Source organism: Mesoplodon densirostris, chromosome 14, assembly GCF_025265405.1.
Source record: "Mesoplodon densirostris isolate mMesDen1 chromosome 14, mMesDen1 primary haplotype, whole genome shotgun sequence".
Taxonomy (NCBI): Eukaryota; Metazoa; Chordata; class Mammalia; order Artiodactyla; family Ziphiidae; genus Mesoplodon; species Mesoplodon densirostris.
Window position 1 is genome coordinate 79,044,597 of NC_082674.1, and position 16,195 is coordinate 79,060,791.

The 16,195-nt window shown below is 47.5% G+C and overlaps 1 protein-coding gene across 2 annotated transcripts in view; it reads right to left on the reverse strand.

The window, feature by feature from the left end:
• Positions 1 to 15,787, reverse strand: part of RPIA (ribose 5-phosphate isomerase A) — a 31,716-nt gene extending 15,929 nt beyond the window's left edge. For both annotated transcript variants that reach the window (XM_060117209.1, XM_060117208.1), the window contains exons 1-3: positions 15,487 to 15,787; positions 9,690 to 9,750; positions 8,030 to 8,085 (exon numbers count right to left, since the gene is read on the reverse strand). In XM_060117209.1, coding sequence (XP_059973192.1) covers positions 8,030 to 8,085; positions 9,690 to 9,750; positions 15,487 to 15,759 — 390 coding nt within the window. In that variant the 5' untranslated portion in view covers positions 15,760 to 15,787. The remainder of the gene's footprint in view (positions 1 to 8,029; positions 8,086 to 9,689; positions 9,751 to 15,486) is intronic.
• Positions 15,788 to 16,195: the final 408 nt, after the last annotated feature.

Consider the following 16,195-nt stretch of genomic DNA (forward strand, 5'->3'; position numbering starts at 1 on the left):
GGTATTCGTGCCTTTGGGGAATCCCTGCCCACAACGTCCCAAGGCTGTTGTGTTACCAGTGGCACACAGCAGAGGTGATAGCAAGACACTTCTGTGATAAAGAAGGGGGGGGCGTGCTCCCACAAGATCCTTCCCTCCCTCCCTCCTTCCCCCTCACCCTCACTCTCTTATCACACACACTGGGGGAAACCAGCTGCCAAGTTCTGAAGACATGGAGACAGCCCTGGGGACAGGCCCCTACCCCACAGGCTGTGAAGAATTAAGGCCCAGAACACCCACAAGATGGAGCTGGAAGCAGATCCTTCAAGCACAGCTGAGACGCCTCCAGCCCCGGCCAAGAGCTTAACTGTAACCTCCCCAGAGACCGGAGGCCAGAGCCCCCCAGGTAACCACTCCAGATTCCTGCCCCTTGGAAACTAGGAGCTAATAAGTGTTTGTTTTAAACGGCTAAGTTTGGGGGTAATTTGTTCCAGCAAAGATATCTAATACAGATGGTGTTGGAATAATGCTATGAACTGCATAAAGTTCCGTGTGATATTCTATCCTGCAAATAAAACTGTGTTATATACTACGGTTCCTGTTAATTTTATGTACTACTTTAGAAACAATACTAAACTGCATTCAAACGTATTACGTGAACACTGGGCGTCAGGAAACTGTCCTATCATGATTCCTATAGGGAAAAATCCTGTATAAATATATCATCTTAATTTAACATTTAAGTTCTAAGACTGCCTGCACCACTTGCCAGTGCTACTCTTTCACGAGGATGTCCTGTTTGTCCATCTAGATTGTAATCAGAGCACATTCCACGTACACTTTTCACCCTATAGCAGTTAGGGTCAGTTAGGCCAATAGTTGAGTGAATAATTAATTATTCTGAGTTCAGTCAAGTTACCTAGTGCAAACTCCTGTTTTAAGAAAGAAATGGATGCCCAGAGAGGTCTCAGTGTTAAGTTAGGGACAGGGCAAGGACCAGAAATACAGTCTCCTGCTCTCCTGCCCTGTCTAGGGACTCAGAAGGAAATCAGAAGATAAGGCAAACAAAGGGAATGTAGAAGAAGAAGGAAAGGAGAGGACGGCCTCTGCTTATAAATGGCACTGAAGTCATCTCACATAATAATACTATGCTATTCATAACATTTTTAACAATACAATTTTTAAAGGAGCTCTTTGGCATTCCCTCCTCTACCTGAAATACACTGCCTCCTCCCAAACTCTAGCCCCTCACGCCCGGCTTTCCAGGAAGCCCCCAATCCCCTGTGCAAGGAGTGGGCTCTCCCTCCTCCAAAAGGCACGTTGCCTCTACTTCTGCTCTACCATATATTTGTAAAAAATGACACATAAATGTAGCATTTATTCATCCAACAGGCAGAGTGCCTGCTAAGAGCCGGGCACCACGCTGGGCACGAGCAATGCTGAAAAGCACCCACCGTGCACAAGGAGTCTCGCACCCCTTTAAAAAGATAACCCCTCGGTGATCACCATGCTGACTGAAATGTGCCTCTTCACCACCACCACCAGCTGCCTGTCCAGAGTCCGCACATGAAAGGTGCCCAGCAGATACGTGCGTCTATGTTAATGTGGCTGGGAGGCCACCCCAACCTCCACAGGCCCCGTGTCCTCCCAGACAACAAGCAGTAACGTAAGGACAGGATCTGTTCTCCCTTTAAATCGTCTGTATCTCCCCCTTCACAATGTGGAGGACCCTGTGCAATGACCTCAAAGAGCCCACTGGGGTGGGACCCTTCAGTCCTGCTTCCATCAGCGGGTCCTCCAACTCTCCCTTCTCCCCATCTTTGACCGGACTCCCCACAAGACCCCTGCGAATGGCCCTGCACACAGACAGAAGGCATCATCACAGGTGGCATGAGCTTCCTCCTCCCTGAGTGTTGTGGGTTATACTGTGTTCCCCTAAAAAAAGGTACGTTGGAGTCCTAAGTCCTAGTAACCCTCACTGTGACCTTATTTTGAGATGGGACCTTTACAGAGGTAATCAAGTCAGAATGTCATGAGGGTGAGCCCTAATCCAATAGGACTGGTGTCCTTAGAAGGGCAATTTGTACACACAGAGGCACACCGGGAGAACACCAAGCGAACATGAAGGCAGAGAGCAAGGATATGTGCCTACAAGCCAAGCAATGCCAAAGATTGCCAGCAAACCACCAGAAAGCTAGGAGAAAGACAAAACAGATTCTCCTTCACAGCCTCTAAAGCAATCAACATCTAGCCTCCAGAAATGAGAGGCAATAAATTTGTTTTTTAAGCGCTCAATTTGTGGTTCCTTGTTATGGCAGCCCTGGGAAACGAATCCACTGAATTCAACACTACAGCCCTACTGTGGAGATATGGACCCATCACTGGCTCAGCCGGTACTAATGCAGACACAGCTGCTCAACTGAGATCAGTACCTGCTAGACACCAGACACTCCAGGCTCACAAGCTAAGGGGCTCCTGAGGGTGTACAGCAAACAGCTGTCTCTCCCAGCTCTTAAAAGTGCAGGGAGCAGGAAAGCTAATGATTAGCTTGTACTTTTGAAACAAAAGACAGGAAGCAATGCCTTCTCATTGCAGTCCCACAGCTGGTGCCCCCAAATGCCTCGTGTGATCAAGGACAGTGGCATGTGGCAGGCTAGCAGTCCTGTTTTTCATCAATTTCACAATAATACCTGAAAACGTTGCATTTCCCCTTCTATCAACTAATAGAGGTAGACTGAAGGCCAGCATGGACAAACACTGTTTTTTTGCCTAGACCAGATCTGGCTTTTTTGTGTGGTTTTTTTTTTTTTTTCGGTACACGGGCCTCTCACTGTTGTGATCTCTCCCGTTGCGGAGCACAGGCTCCGGATGCGCAAGCTCAGCGGCCATGGCTCACGGGCCCAGCCGCTCCGCGGCACGTGGGATCTTCCCGGACCAGGGCACGAACCCGTGTCCCCTGCATCGGCAGGTGGACTCTCAACCACTGCGCCACCAGGGAAGCCCCAGATCTGGCTTTTAAATCCTTTTTTTAAATCTCCCTCTCCCAAAAGCTTTTAACTTTAAAGGGAAAATCTACAAACATCCTTTAAACACTTACGGGTTTACTTGTTTAAAAGGCAGAACATGAAATATCTTGATTTCCTTTCAATCATTTCAGGAAGATTGCGGCTGACTAAACTTAACACAAAATAAGTTTGGGTTTGATGGGGTGGGGGTAACAAAACAGTAACTCTGAACAAGTGAATTTTTTAAAGTCCTGTGAACTGTGAATGACTCCTCTACCTGATCAGCTGGAATTGGCCAGCATTTTCCAGTCTGGGTACATGGGTATTACTAACCACCACAACATATAGGTGGGCTGGGAGGATGCTATCTTCAAAACACAGATCAAACTTCCAATTAAAGATAGCAACTGGGGCTTCCTTGGTGGCCCAGTGGTTGAGAGTCCACCTGCCGATGCAGGGGACGCGGGTTCGTGCCCTGGTCCGGGAAGATCCCACGTGCCGCAGAGCGGCTGGGCCCGTGAGCCATGGCTGCTGAGCCTGCGCGTCCAGAGCCTGTGCTCCACAACGGGAGAGGCCACAACAGTGAGAGGCCTGCATACCGCAAAAAAAAAAAAAAAAAAAGATAGCAATCGAACACCTGTATTTAGCTCAGCTCTTTCCCTAAACCTCTCTAAATCTATAATACAATAAAGGAATTTTTCTCAATGGCATAAACCAAAAAGAGGAAAAAACACCAACCAACTTCTAAAAGCTAGATCACTGATGGACAATGGTAAATGGCAGAAATGAGAAAGAGAAATCCTAAGCCAGGATCCTAAACCAGTACTGGAAAAAGCTAAGAAGCGACCAAATAAAGGGCACAGAACCTCCCAAAAGGTTCAAGGACTCAGCAGCCCTGTAAACTTCAGAAAACAGACAACAACGGTGGGAGTGAAAAAGGCAAGACTGGTTGAAAGCCTATTGGAGAAGCTGTTATAGCTCCTCATCTTTCTCCACTACTCCCAAAGCAGCATGTTTATTCTCTGGAGGTCAAACAGCAGGTCTCAGGACTGGGCTGCCAGGCACAGCTGAAGATGGGGGTACTACATTAGCAAGCTTTTGCTGTGTAGCAGCTACCCCAAGACTCAGAGGCTTAAAAGAGCCTCTCATCCTCCAGAAGAGTAGCCGAGGCCTGCCTGTTCACATGGTCGCAGAATGGTTTCAGCAGCAAAAGGGCCAAGCCACAAACCAAAAGCACTCACTGTTCAAGCCACTGATGGCCTGCCATTTGGTCACATCCCATTGGCAAAACACGTCACACGATCAGGCCCAGAGTCAAAGAAATACTGCAAAATGTAGCAGGCACCTTTTTCCCCATCTACCACAGGCACTACACTGAAAATGGGGGCTATGTCCCAAATAATGACAGACGTCTTCTAGCCCTCTTCTCTTACTTGGCTCCCAGGACACAGGCAGCCATGCACACCCCTCCTAAAAGGGCACTGGGCAGTCTTCTCTGGGAAACCTGACCAGCCAGAGGGAAAAAAAAAATGATCTGACACTAGGAGTTCCCCAGTGATCTGCCAGGAGTGCTCTTGGCAGACAAGCCAAGAGCAAGGACCACCCTCACCACGAGAGCTGGTTTCCAGTCAGCTTCTTAGTCCACTAGTCTTCAAAATGAGCTGGAATTTTTAAAAAAAGAACAAAGCATTCTAACAGTATTTGACTGTGTTGGTTGTTACATGACTATGTCAAAACTCAGAATTATATGCTAAAAAGAGTAAATCTGGGGGCTTCCCTAGTGGCGCAGTGGTTAAGAATCTGCCTGCCAATGTAGGGGATACAGGTTCGAGCCCTGGTCCGGGAAGATCCCACATGCTGCGGAGCAACTAAGCCCGTATGCCACAACTACTGAGCCTGCGCTCTAGAGCCCATGTGCCACAACTACTGAAGCCTGTGCGCCTAGAGCCTGCGCTCTGCAACAAGAGAAGCCACCGCAATGAGAAGCCTGCGCACCACAACGAAGAGTAGCCCCTGCTCACAGCAAATAGAGAAAGCCCGCACGCAGCAACAAAAAACCCAACTCAGCCATATTTAAATAAATAAATAAATAAATTTTTATAGATATTAAAAAAAGAGTAAATTTTATATGTAAATTATACCTCCAACAAATTGTAAAAAAAAAAAAACAACTTTGAGAAAAGAGATATAGGAGAAGAAATCCTAAAACAAAAACAAAAGTATTAACATCCTCAGGGAGCTAAGAGAAGAAATTGAAAAAAACTGCGCCCATAAAACAAAAACAAACAAACAAAAAAACTTTTCAGAGAACAATAAAAAAAAGAGTTCTTTGAAATTAAATACACGAGAGCAAAGAAAGCTCAACAGAAGGGTTAGAAAAAGGTAAAGCTGAAAAGACAAAAGGACAAAACAGGCCACAAGCACCAAGGACATAACAAGTACCCTAAAAGGAAAGACCAGAGCCAGAGAAAACAGAGAAAAGAAAATTAAAGGAATAATAGGGGGAAAAATCCCCAAAACTGAAGAGTGTGAATTTGTAGAATGACATGTCCCAGCATAGTGGACAAAAATAAACCCACACCTAGACACAGCACGGTGAAATTTCAGAACACTGTAGACAAAGAAAAGATAATATAAGGGTGTAAGAGTTCAAAGAGAATGAAAAATAGGTTTTATACAAAGGATCAAGAATCAGAATGGCAGCAAGCTCCTCAACAGCAAATTGAAAGCCAGAAGAGGGAATTCCCTGGCGGTCCAATGGTTAGAGCTCCATGCTTCCACTGCAGGGGGCACAGGTTCCATCCCTGGTCGGGGAACTAAGATCCTGCAGGCTGTGCAGTGCGGCCAAAAAAAAAAAAAAAAAAAAAAAAAAGCCAGAAGATACAACAGAGTACCAAGAAGTGATTTAGCACAGAATTCTCTACCCAGGGGACTTCCCTGGTGGCACAGTGGTTAAGACTCCGTGCTCCCAATTCAGGGGGCCCAGGTTCAATCCCTGCTCAGGGAACTAGATCCCACATGCGTGCCACAACTAAGAGTTCGCATGCCACAACTAAGGAGTGGGCGAGCCACAACTAAGGAGCCCGCCTGCCGCCACAACTAAGACCCGGCGCAACCAGATAAATAAATAATTAAATATTTTAAAAAAAATAATTCTCTATCCAAATAACTGACTTCCAGAGGGGCTAAAGACATTTTCAGACATCCAAAGTGCTGACAAGTTTGCATCCCGTGCACTTGGGTAGCTACCTAAAGGACGTGATTCACCAAAACTGAAGGAAACAAAACCAAAGGGTATGGGGGAGTAGTGAGGAGGAACAGGATGATCCAAAAGAGTAGACAGAAAAGGAAAGTTCCTGACCGCAAAGGGAGATCCCCCAAGACAACAGCCGAGGGCAGCTGCTACCAACCAGAGCACCAAGAAGATGAAGCTGATGGGAGTAGAATATCCACTGGGCCAGAATGAGGTAAGATTTTCCATCCAGACTAAGAGTTTGGGGTTGAATTAGTAAGGAGTCCGCAGACAACCAAGGAAATGGAAAAAACAAAGGCATCATTTACTTAACTTTCAGGAAAGCAAAATAATGAGCAGGTAAGGAAGCGTAATCATAGCTGACTGCACAGTTCAGCTGTAGCTTGGACATCACGATTCTGTAAACATTGAGTGAGGCCTCACAAAAACGTAACTGTAATGAAGACTGGGAGAAGGGTGTCTGACCTGGGAGAGCAAGGAGGGAAGAGATAACCGAATGCTCGTCTTCCCTGCATCCATTCAGCGTGGAATTATTACCTCAAGTTGAAAAAAAATTTTAAATGGCAAGAAAAGCATGTAGTTTCCAGACTTTGGAGCAAATTCCCAATCAGCTAAAAGAGTTTTAAAAGTATGTCCATCTAAAGAGCAAGAAATGGTGGTGGTCAGGAGTCAGGGAGGGTGTGAAGGCAGTGTCTTATTTTTTAATAAAATGACTTGAATTATTTGCTTCTTCAATCTATGTGTATGTATAACTTTAATTAAAAATAAGCACCAATATCAAATAATTTTATTAAACAAAAAATAAAAATACTAGATGATCAAGTCACTTGGAAAAATCAGACACTTAGCTTTTTCAAGAGCAAGGCAACCCATCACAAGCCCTCTGACTTTAAGAGCATCGCCTCAGAACATCAGGATTTCAAAAGCAAGAAAGGCCAGGCAAAACCACTTTTTCTAGCCTGAAGCAGGAATTATTATGGTATTGTCTTCAGTCCCCTGGGTGTCCGGGCAGCTTGTCAGAGCCTCCAAGAGATTTAACTTCAAAACAGCTCTGACAGCGTGCACGATCCTAACTTCCTATCCTGCCTACCTGGAATCCTTCCTCCACTCCCTCCTCTGACAGGTTGGGGCACACACCTGACACATCCTGCCTCCAGGACTGAGAGTTTCTTAAGCCCTAGCTGTCCAAAACCATGTCCACAACATCACAGGAGCACAAATCACCAGCAATGTCAACCTTTAACCCCAATTCACAGGATCCCCGCGACGAAGCCAATGAGAGCCGACACACATACCCTCCCCACGACAGCCAGGTGAGGCATGGGGCTCTGTCTAGGCACCTCTCGTCCCTCCTTCCCTGAAGTCTACTATTCTCTTATCTCTCCCTGTATTTAAGTGGCTCCATGGCTTTCCTTCACCAGCCCCTACTATTTTATGGTGGAACAGCATTAGACATGGACTCACACTACTGTACTTGCATTTCTAACGCACCACTTAACGCCCTTTAGCCTCAGTTTTTTCATCTATAAACGGAGATAATATTCCTTGAGGATGGAGACCATGTGGTTATCTCTACATACTCCGTGGTGCCTAATACAAGATACGCTAAAATATTCACGTCTAAAACCATGCTTCCGAAGAGCAATCTCCAGTCGATCAACTGCTCTCCCGCTCCTGGCTCTCTCGCCCAGAACAACCCTGGTACACACCCCAGAGCCACACCCCTATATCCTCAGGGACCCAGAAGATTCAGCGGCAACTGCCAAGGTGCAGAATGGAAAGCAGGACATACCTGGAAGGAAGTGGGGATACAGACGAGGTTCAGGTTCTCTTGTTTCACTCTTTCAGCTGTGGAGACAAAAGCCGCGTTGGTGGTTTTTCTCTCGCCTCGCCTTATTTTCCTTGTACTCACATGTGCTCAAATCCAACAGAAAAGGTCCAACCCCTCCCCCCACTGAAATGTCCCTTTCATTCTATGTCCCCACCCTTGCTGAAAAGTTGGTAAACGGCCTTCACAGGTCAGGGACAAAAAAGCCTAAGGAGGTAAGTATTAACCACAGAAAGAGCAACGTCAGGGTTTGCTAGTACGTGCACGGCAACATTCAAAGAATTCTGTACACGTGAATTCTTCTAATCCAGTAACCCAAAGATAACTTACAATTACTATCCCCACTTTACAGATGAGGAAACTGAGGCACAGAGAGGCAAAGTAACTGGCACACAGTTAACAAACGGCAGAACTGGGATCTGATCCCAGGCAGTCTAGTGCCAGTCTTAACTACTTCCCTATATAGGCTTTTACAGAGAAAAGGTAGAATTTGACTTTTACAGTTAGTAAAAAAATAAATAATCATTTATAGACCCCAGGGGGTGGTTAAAGAGGGTTTATTTATTCACTTTGGATTTGTACCTTTTGGGAAAACTTGATTTAAACAAAAAGAAAAGTCTTGGGAATTCCCGGACGGTCCAATGGTTTAGGACTCTGCGCTTCCACTGCAGGGGGTGCAGGTTTGATCCCTGGTCGGGGAACTAAGATCCCACATGCAACACAACATGGCCAAAACACACACACACACACACACACACGCACACACACACACACCATAATTCTCAACTTTGAGGTTGTGCATTTTTTTTCAGTCGACAGGGAAAACCTGTCTTATTAAAAATTTCAAGTCTCCTTAATGACTGGGTGTACACCTTGGGAGATTCAGATGCCACTATTATGAAATCCACAGTAATCCCTGTGCCCTAAAATCCTTCACATACTCAGTGCTGAGGCAGAAAGGTGTGCAACACTGAGGCTTTCAGAAGCCATCTCACCCGCACCACAACCATTCCTTGAAGACAAAGCATTCCTGGGCTTTGTCCCCTGAGCACAGCCCCTTGGCACCTATCAGAGGAGATCCACATTCAGGCAAGCCTCTCCTCTGGGCTCTGTTCTCACAAACAAGAGCAGGGCGGTCAAACCTGTCCAGCAGCCACCGGGGTTGATAGTTCTTGAGGCTTTCCTGAGCCCAGAGACACCCAACTCAGAATGAAGTCAGCATCTGCAGAGCCAGCCACCAGCTGCAGGGTCACGGACAGGCCGAGCCTGCGCTGGCCTGGCCGACCTCGATTTGTTTGTTTGAGAAACCGCAGGCTTTAGAGGGTTTGCCTGCCTCGGTATCCATGAGGTCACACACACACACACCACTGATGACAATTACGATTCTGTGGAGACCTCACCCTAAGTCAGGTCCTCACCCAGCTCAGCAGAGTAAACAAAGCCAGGGCGACCCCAAATGTGGGTGAAGAGGCCCAAGAATCCCCCTCAGAGAAGAGCAGAAACACTCACCTGATCACAGGCTCCACAAAGCTGGTGCCAAGCTGTGCCCTGCTCCCTCCCTCTCCTCTATGTCCCCATCCCCATCACCCCACGCAAACATCCAGGAGTCAGCCTGAAAACATACCTATTCGCTGCACAGCGTGGACAATTGTAGAACCACTCCCAATTCCCAGCACTTGGTTATTCTGCAAAAAAAAAAGGAGGGAAATCCAAAACTTATCAATACCGTGTTTTACTCCCTTCTCCAGCCCACTTCCTAGAGCTATAAAATTATTAGGAACAGCAATTCACCAACTTGGGTGCAAGGTACTGTGCCCACAGAAACATAATCACTGAACCTCAAAGCTGTACTATGTCCTGGTGCCCAGGGGCAATTTATCAGCAGAGCCCTCCTCCTTTCATCCCTGGCAATGATATCACCATTTCTTCCTGTGAAAAGATACACTGAAGCCTATTAAAAATTTTAAGCATTTATTTCAGCAAAAATCAATGTGAATTGGGCAGCACTCAATCTAGCAGGCAGAAGGGAGCTCTGAGGAGCTGTACAAAATTAAGACGTTTATAGCAAGAAGCAAGTGGGGACAAGGAAGTTATATTGGGCAAAAAAGCAAGCTGGTTATTGTAAGGTTACTTCCCTTTAGGGGACGGCAGGGGTCTACCAGGCAGATGACCTCAATAGTGCTGATCAGGTGATTCCTGATTGACGGAGCTAAGATTCCATTTCCAGGAGAGCCGAAAGTGTAATTAGGTATTGTTTGGTGATGCGGGGCTTGGCATAAGCGACTCCATTTTGGGTCTGTTGTCTCATTTTTAACACTCCCTACCTCCTATCAACACAAAAGGTTTGGGCTTATTTACAACGTACAGCAACTTAAGTCAGCCTCACAGAAATGGCCTGCAGATGAACGCTGAACGATTTTTGGCCATCCCCAGGAGCACGATCAGAAAGGAAAGACCCTAGGAGAAAAACAGAGCCTAGCTGAATGTTAAGAGCAGAAAACAGAGGTTTCTGGCTTCAGCGACTTTTCACACAAGTCTAACATCTAAAAGAAGGGACTGACCACAGTCCCCATCAAGTTGGTGGCATCACAGCAAACCTCAGAGACACATCAAGTCTACCATCCAGAGCTCCAACCAAAGTCAACAGAAGAGAGTCTGAAGCAACCTTGAATAGCAAATCACATCAACTCTGTCCTACTGATCCCAAGGGGTCCTCATTTTGCACAAGCCTGCTTCAGAGAAAATGGGGAGAGGGTGAAGGCTTAGGTGGGAACATGAGAAATCGTCTTCGTCTGCCATATAGGAAGCCACACCTTGAGTACAACGGAGAAGAAACAGGCATCACACTACTGAGCCTATCATCTTAAGAAAAGGGGGAAGGTACCTCAGAGTAGACCAGGGGCAGAGTAGGGGCCCAGCCAAGGTCAGTTAGACCACAAACAGCAAAACAAGGTCAGAGTACAAACAGTCAGGAACTAATGTGAAGCTTGGTTCCTAAGCAACTTCCTGGGAGTAATCTCCTGCCTGTTTAGGGCAAAACAGCTACAAGCCAAAGCTTAATATCATCTGTTAAGCACCTACCAAGAAGGTTCATAAATGTTAATATAAGTCAAATCTCACAACAACCCCTTGTGACCTCAAGGCCCTTAGCCCCACTTTAGACATGAATTCAATGCCCTAAGGAAAAATTTAAGACTTAGAAATGAGCAAGAGATTATTAGACACACTTTCAATGAAATGCCGGAATCTGCAGGTAGTATCTGATCCTTACAGGGGTGTGTGCCTTTGCTCAAAGTTTCAAAGTCACCAAATAACACCAAGGGGCCTTAAAACAGAGCTTGTGCTAGGTCAGGATTTCATCTGTGATGATGCCCTCAAGAAGGCATTGCATCCAATAGCCATTTAGCTACTTGGGCAAACCTCAATAGCAAGGTCTTCAAGACCAGTAAATGCTACATCACAACACAAAATAGCTGAATATCAGGAAATGTACAAACCTTCAAGTAACAAGGAAATGTCTTGACTAGGTAGGCTCAACCTGACCTTCACACCCAACCTGAAGCTGTGAGCTCTAGCTATACAGTAATTCAACTGTCAGATTCCTCATTACCATACTCATGTCACCCAGCAGGAAGGTGGCACACAGATGAACTTGGGTGAGTCACACAAGCTCTGTGCAAGGCTCCTCCCTTGGCTTTTGGAAGAGGCCAGGAATAGCACAGGCCTGCCAGGCCCAAAGCTCTTCAACCCTGAGGTCCTGCTACCTTGCAATCAAATGACTGGCCAAGAATCAGTGTACCAGCCAAAGCCAAACAGACGTGGCCCAATAGCAGGAGGCTGCCAGGCAGGCTCTCCTGGAGGAGCGGCCTCCTCCTAATGGCAATACTTGACAACAGGTCATACGTGCAACATCACAACTTGGGTCACCTTGTCCAGCAGGGTCACCTCTTCTGTTGACCAACTGGAACCACTGCCCACCAACTCCTTCAAGCTAAGCCAGCCAAAAAGCTAAGCTCAGGCTCCAAAGAGAACAAACAAAGGAGGCTAGGGACCTTCAGGAGAGCGTGGCCTTGCATGGTGACCCATCCTGCAACAGGCACATCTGAGTCCCGGATGGCTACCCAAAGGCTTCAGCTGAGAGCTCTCCAAGTTTTCCACCCACCCAGAAATGCAAGTAGTCACCAATGGACTAGGAACACCAATGGGCTAGGGAGATTCACCCCACAACCTCCATATTTGTGTCCACACTCCACACAATTCATCAAGCATTTACTGGGAAGGCCCCACTGTGACCAACACTGAATGAAAATAAGGTTAACTAGCCTCCAGAAGCTCACCCTTCAGGGAACTGGGAGACACACATACACATAACTAGACCATAAAGACCCCTAAGAGGCATAAGGCACCTAAGAGGTATGGAGTGCTACAGAATTAAAGGGGAGAACTGCTTCCCCTACAAGGCTAAGGAAAAACTGAAAGGAAGAATGGCTTTTGAACCAAACCCTGAAGGACATATATGATTTTAAGAGGCAAAAGCAGCGGACAAGAAAAAGCACTCTTGGTCAAGGGTCGTGATATTAAAACACACACTCTATGCCAGTAGTCTGTCCTTTCAATGTTCTGGTACATGGGAGAGAAGGGAGAAGAGAAAGAAACAAGACTGTGGGCTTAAGGACAAGAACCAGAGCCTCTTCTCTGTGCATTCCCTCCACCTGCCTCAGTACTGGTTTACAACAGATGCTCCTGATGTGTCTTATGGAGGTTAGGATGAGGCCACCTGAGGGGCACAGTGACAAGAGTAGATTAAAGCTTCAGAAGATGATAATGCACCACTTGGGTGGTCGACAGAGGGGACAAGATAAGGGCAACTGCAATCTTCTGGCCACGAGGAGAGCCTAAACCGGGAAAGTTGGCAGGTCAACAGGAAGGGTCAGTTCTAAGAACCTTCCAAAGGTGGAACCAACAGGACCTCGCACACAACCTAGCTTGATAAACTTACACAAGTGAGTATGAAACGGAGCAGGACCCTATGGGGTCCTCCCGTACAAATCCTTTCCATGTCCTGCGTTTCCTGTTTGTAGGAAATAGGCTTCTTTCAGCCTCCTTGACCTCCCCTGAGTTCCAAAGAGCAGATTCAAACAGTTGCTCATCAGGGAAGGAAGGGACTGCAGAAACAAAGGAGGAGCAGTCAAGAAACAATGGTGTTGCGACAGGCAAGGTCCCGGTTCCTCCTCAAGGAATATACAAAACAATATAACTCTGAGTTCTTGTACAGGAACTAAGGCCCCACCCAGATGGAAGATGGTAAATTCAGGATGGGCGCAAGACTTCAGGCTAACCATCACCCAGTTACCTCACCATCAACCGGATCAGAAGAAAGTCTGCACTCAGTGGAAGATAAGACTCTGAACCACCCCTCCACAAATGATTAACTGCGATTAACTTCCCCTTTCTCCCCTGGAGTTGATTCTTGGAGTCTGCCTTCTCCCCAGGTTGCCGGCCTCCAGAATAAAGTAACCTTTTCTTTCCAACCAACACTTATCTTTGGAGGGGTGAGCGGCCAAACCTGAGTTGTGTAACAAGTAAACAATTTCAAGACACAAAGTGCTAACGGAAAACTTGGCCTTAGATGGAAAAAAGGATACACCCTGGAGAGAGCAGCTAAGCCTTGACAATGAGGTACGGGACTATGCTCAATCAACTTGTGGCTGTGAATTAAGTTTATGCTCAATAAACCTGTGGCTTTGAATTGAGTTATCTTGTCTGCAAAGTATCCAGGACCAGCCTCTCCTCCTCCCTTTAGCCACATTTCTGACCACCACACCTACTACCTACACATAGTAGGCACTCAACAAATACCTGCAATGAATGAATCAAAGTTACAAAGCAGGAAATACAAAATCCAAGTAGTGTTGGCATCTCAGAAAAGAAGTTTGCAAAGGAAAGTGGGTGTAACAGATTGGGATGAGTGCCCCCAAAAGGCCTATGAAGATCTCCCCAGGATTGCCTGGTAACTTCATGCAATAATGTCAGAATCCAGTGTTTTGCAGCTCTGGCCTAAGGTGGGAGCTTGCAAATTGTAATTTAACCAAATACATAATAATAAAACAATGGTCAGGGAGAGGTATGCCACCAAACAGGAATGCAAATAGGTTAACAGGAAATCTAATACATGGGTCTTTTCTAATTGTATAGATCTCATTTATCCATTACATTTACCCATTACAATTCACTTTATCCAGGCATTTTGAAATTTCAGCTTACCGTCCCAATTTTGCAACTGAGGCACGTGAATCCCAAAAGGAGAGCCAGATTACACATTTCACATTATCTCTGTGAATCCCCATAGAAAATCCTATTGCTAACCATACTATTAAACCAGAACAGAGCAGCTGTGTTACTGGTGGAAGGGCACTGGAACGGAAGTCACTCGGTTTGGGTCCTGGAGGATTCTTGGTCATTCCTCCTACTGAACACGCTGAGCCAAAGGTTACCACACTCGCCCCTCCCACTTAGTCAGGCGGTGGGAGGATCAAACATCTATCTAGGCAAAATAACTTTGTACACGAAAGCATTACCAAATGTAAAGAATAAAGTAGCATCACTAGAGAAAAGGGAATCTGATACCACTTTCCAGGAAGCAGAAAAGAAGGACTAAAAGCCAATAAAGTCAAGGAAACTCCACCTAAGGGCAGAGATACTCCACTTGGCCGCCGGTATTACAATTAAGATAACTGACTGCTGACAGCAAATGCGCTCGGGTTAAAAGACTCCACCCAAGAGGACCACACCCGCAACACAGCAAACAAGTAGGGCCACGACCTCGCCCCGTAAGAGCTAAACATCTCCACATCCCGACCTTAAAGAAGAGGGTCCTCCAGACTTCAAGTTTCCACCCGAGCCCTGTCAAAAGGAGGAGGTTTAAAGCCTGGGTTTCTCCTTCGGCTCAGTCTCCTCTTCCCTCCAGCGAGTACACTCAGGAGCGGGTGCGCGCCCAGCTAAGCACTTTCCTGGAGTAAAATTTCAGAACACTTTTAAAATCAGCTCCCCACCTACTTCCCAGGGCAGTGAAGCGAGTGAAGATCTCTCGCAGTCCCAGTCTCTTATTTGTCGAAAAGGAAGCCACACGCTAAGTCCCTACTAACCCCACTCCAAACATCAGACGCACACCACCAGGCTCCACTTTGCAAACTTAGCTGGCCTGACAAGCAGTCTTTAGATAGCACAACTTTAGGGGACGCGGCCCCAACCGATTCCACATCTAAAAGGCCTTGAAGGAACAGGTCTCAAGGCGGGTAAAATGCGTACCCGCTCCCCTCTCACGCAGCCCCCTCCCTGCCAGGAACTAGGCGCACCCGGCAGTGCCCAGAGCGAGAACCCATCAGGCCGATCACGGGCGTCCCACGTCCTGAGCTGCTCACCCTCACGTGGTTCTCCACGGCCGCGCGGCCCGCCAGCTTCTTGGCCTCCTCGGCCTTGGACATCGTGGAGGGGGCCGGGCAGACGCTGTTAGCGTCCCCGCCAGCTGTACTTGTGCTGCCAGTGCCGAACTGCGCGCGTCCCGGCAACTGCACGTGGGAACCCGGAACGCCCCAGCTGTTCCCGCCTCCGCCAGAGGCCGCGCCCCCGGCCCGCCCGGGCAGCGGGGCCAGGACCCGCCCGTAGAGGGTGCTGAAGGGCCCGGGTCGCTGCATCCCGCCACCCCGCTCCAGCCTCCGCCACGGTCCCGCCTCCGGCTCTGCCGGAAGTCTGGTAGCTGACGTACTAGGTCCGCGTCCGCTGCAGCGCGAGGCTTCCTGGGAAATGTAGTTCTATGGCTTCATCGGCCTGAAGCCGTGCCCCAGCCTGGACTACCAGCCCCACAATGCTCCGCGACCGGGTTCGCAAATCTCGGCGACAGGCATTGGCGCAACGGCTTGTACCGCCCAAGTAGCCCCGGTGGGGTCAATCCTGGAGATTTTTCTCTTTGCCCCAGCATCTGAGAAGGGAGTGTTAGACCTGACCCTGTTGTTTTTTCTAGAAGTAAGAACGTGGCGGTGGTGGACGAGGCCTCAGGGCAGTCGCTCTTCTAGAGATGTCCTTTTGGGAGTGACTTCTCTAGACTGACGCCACAGGGAAACGCACCTGGGG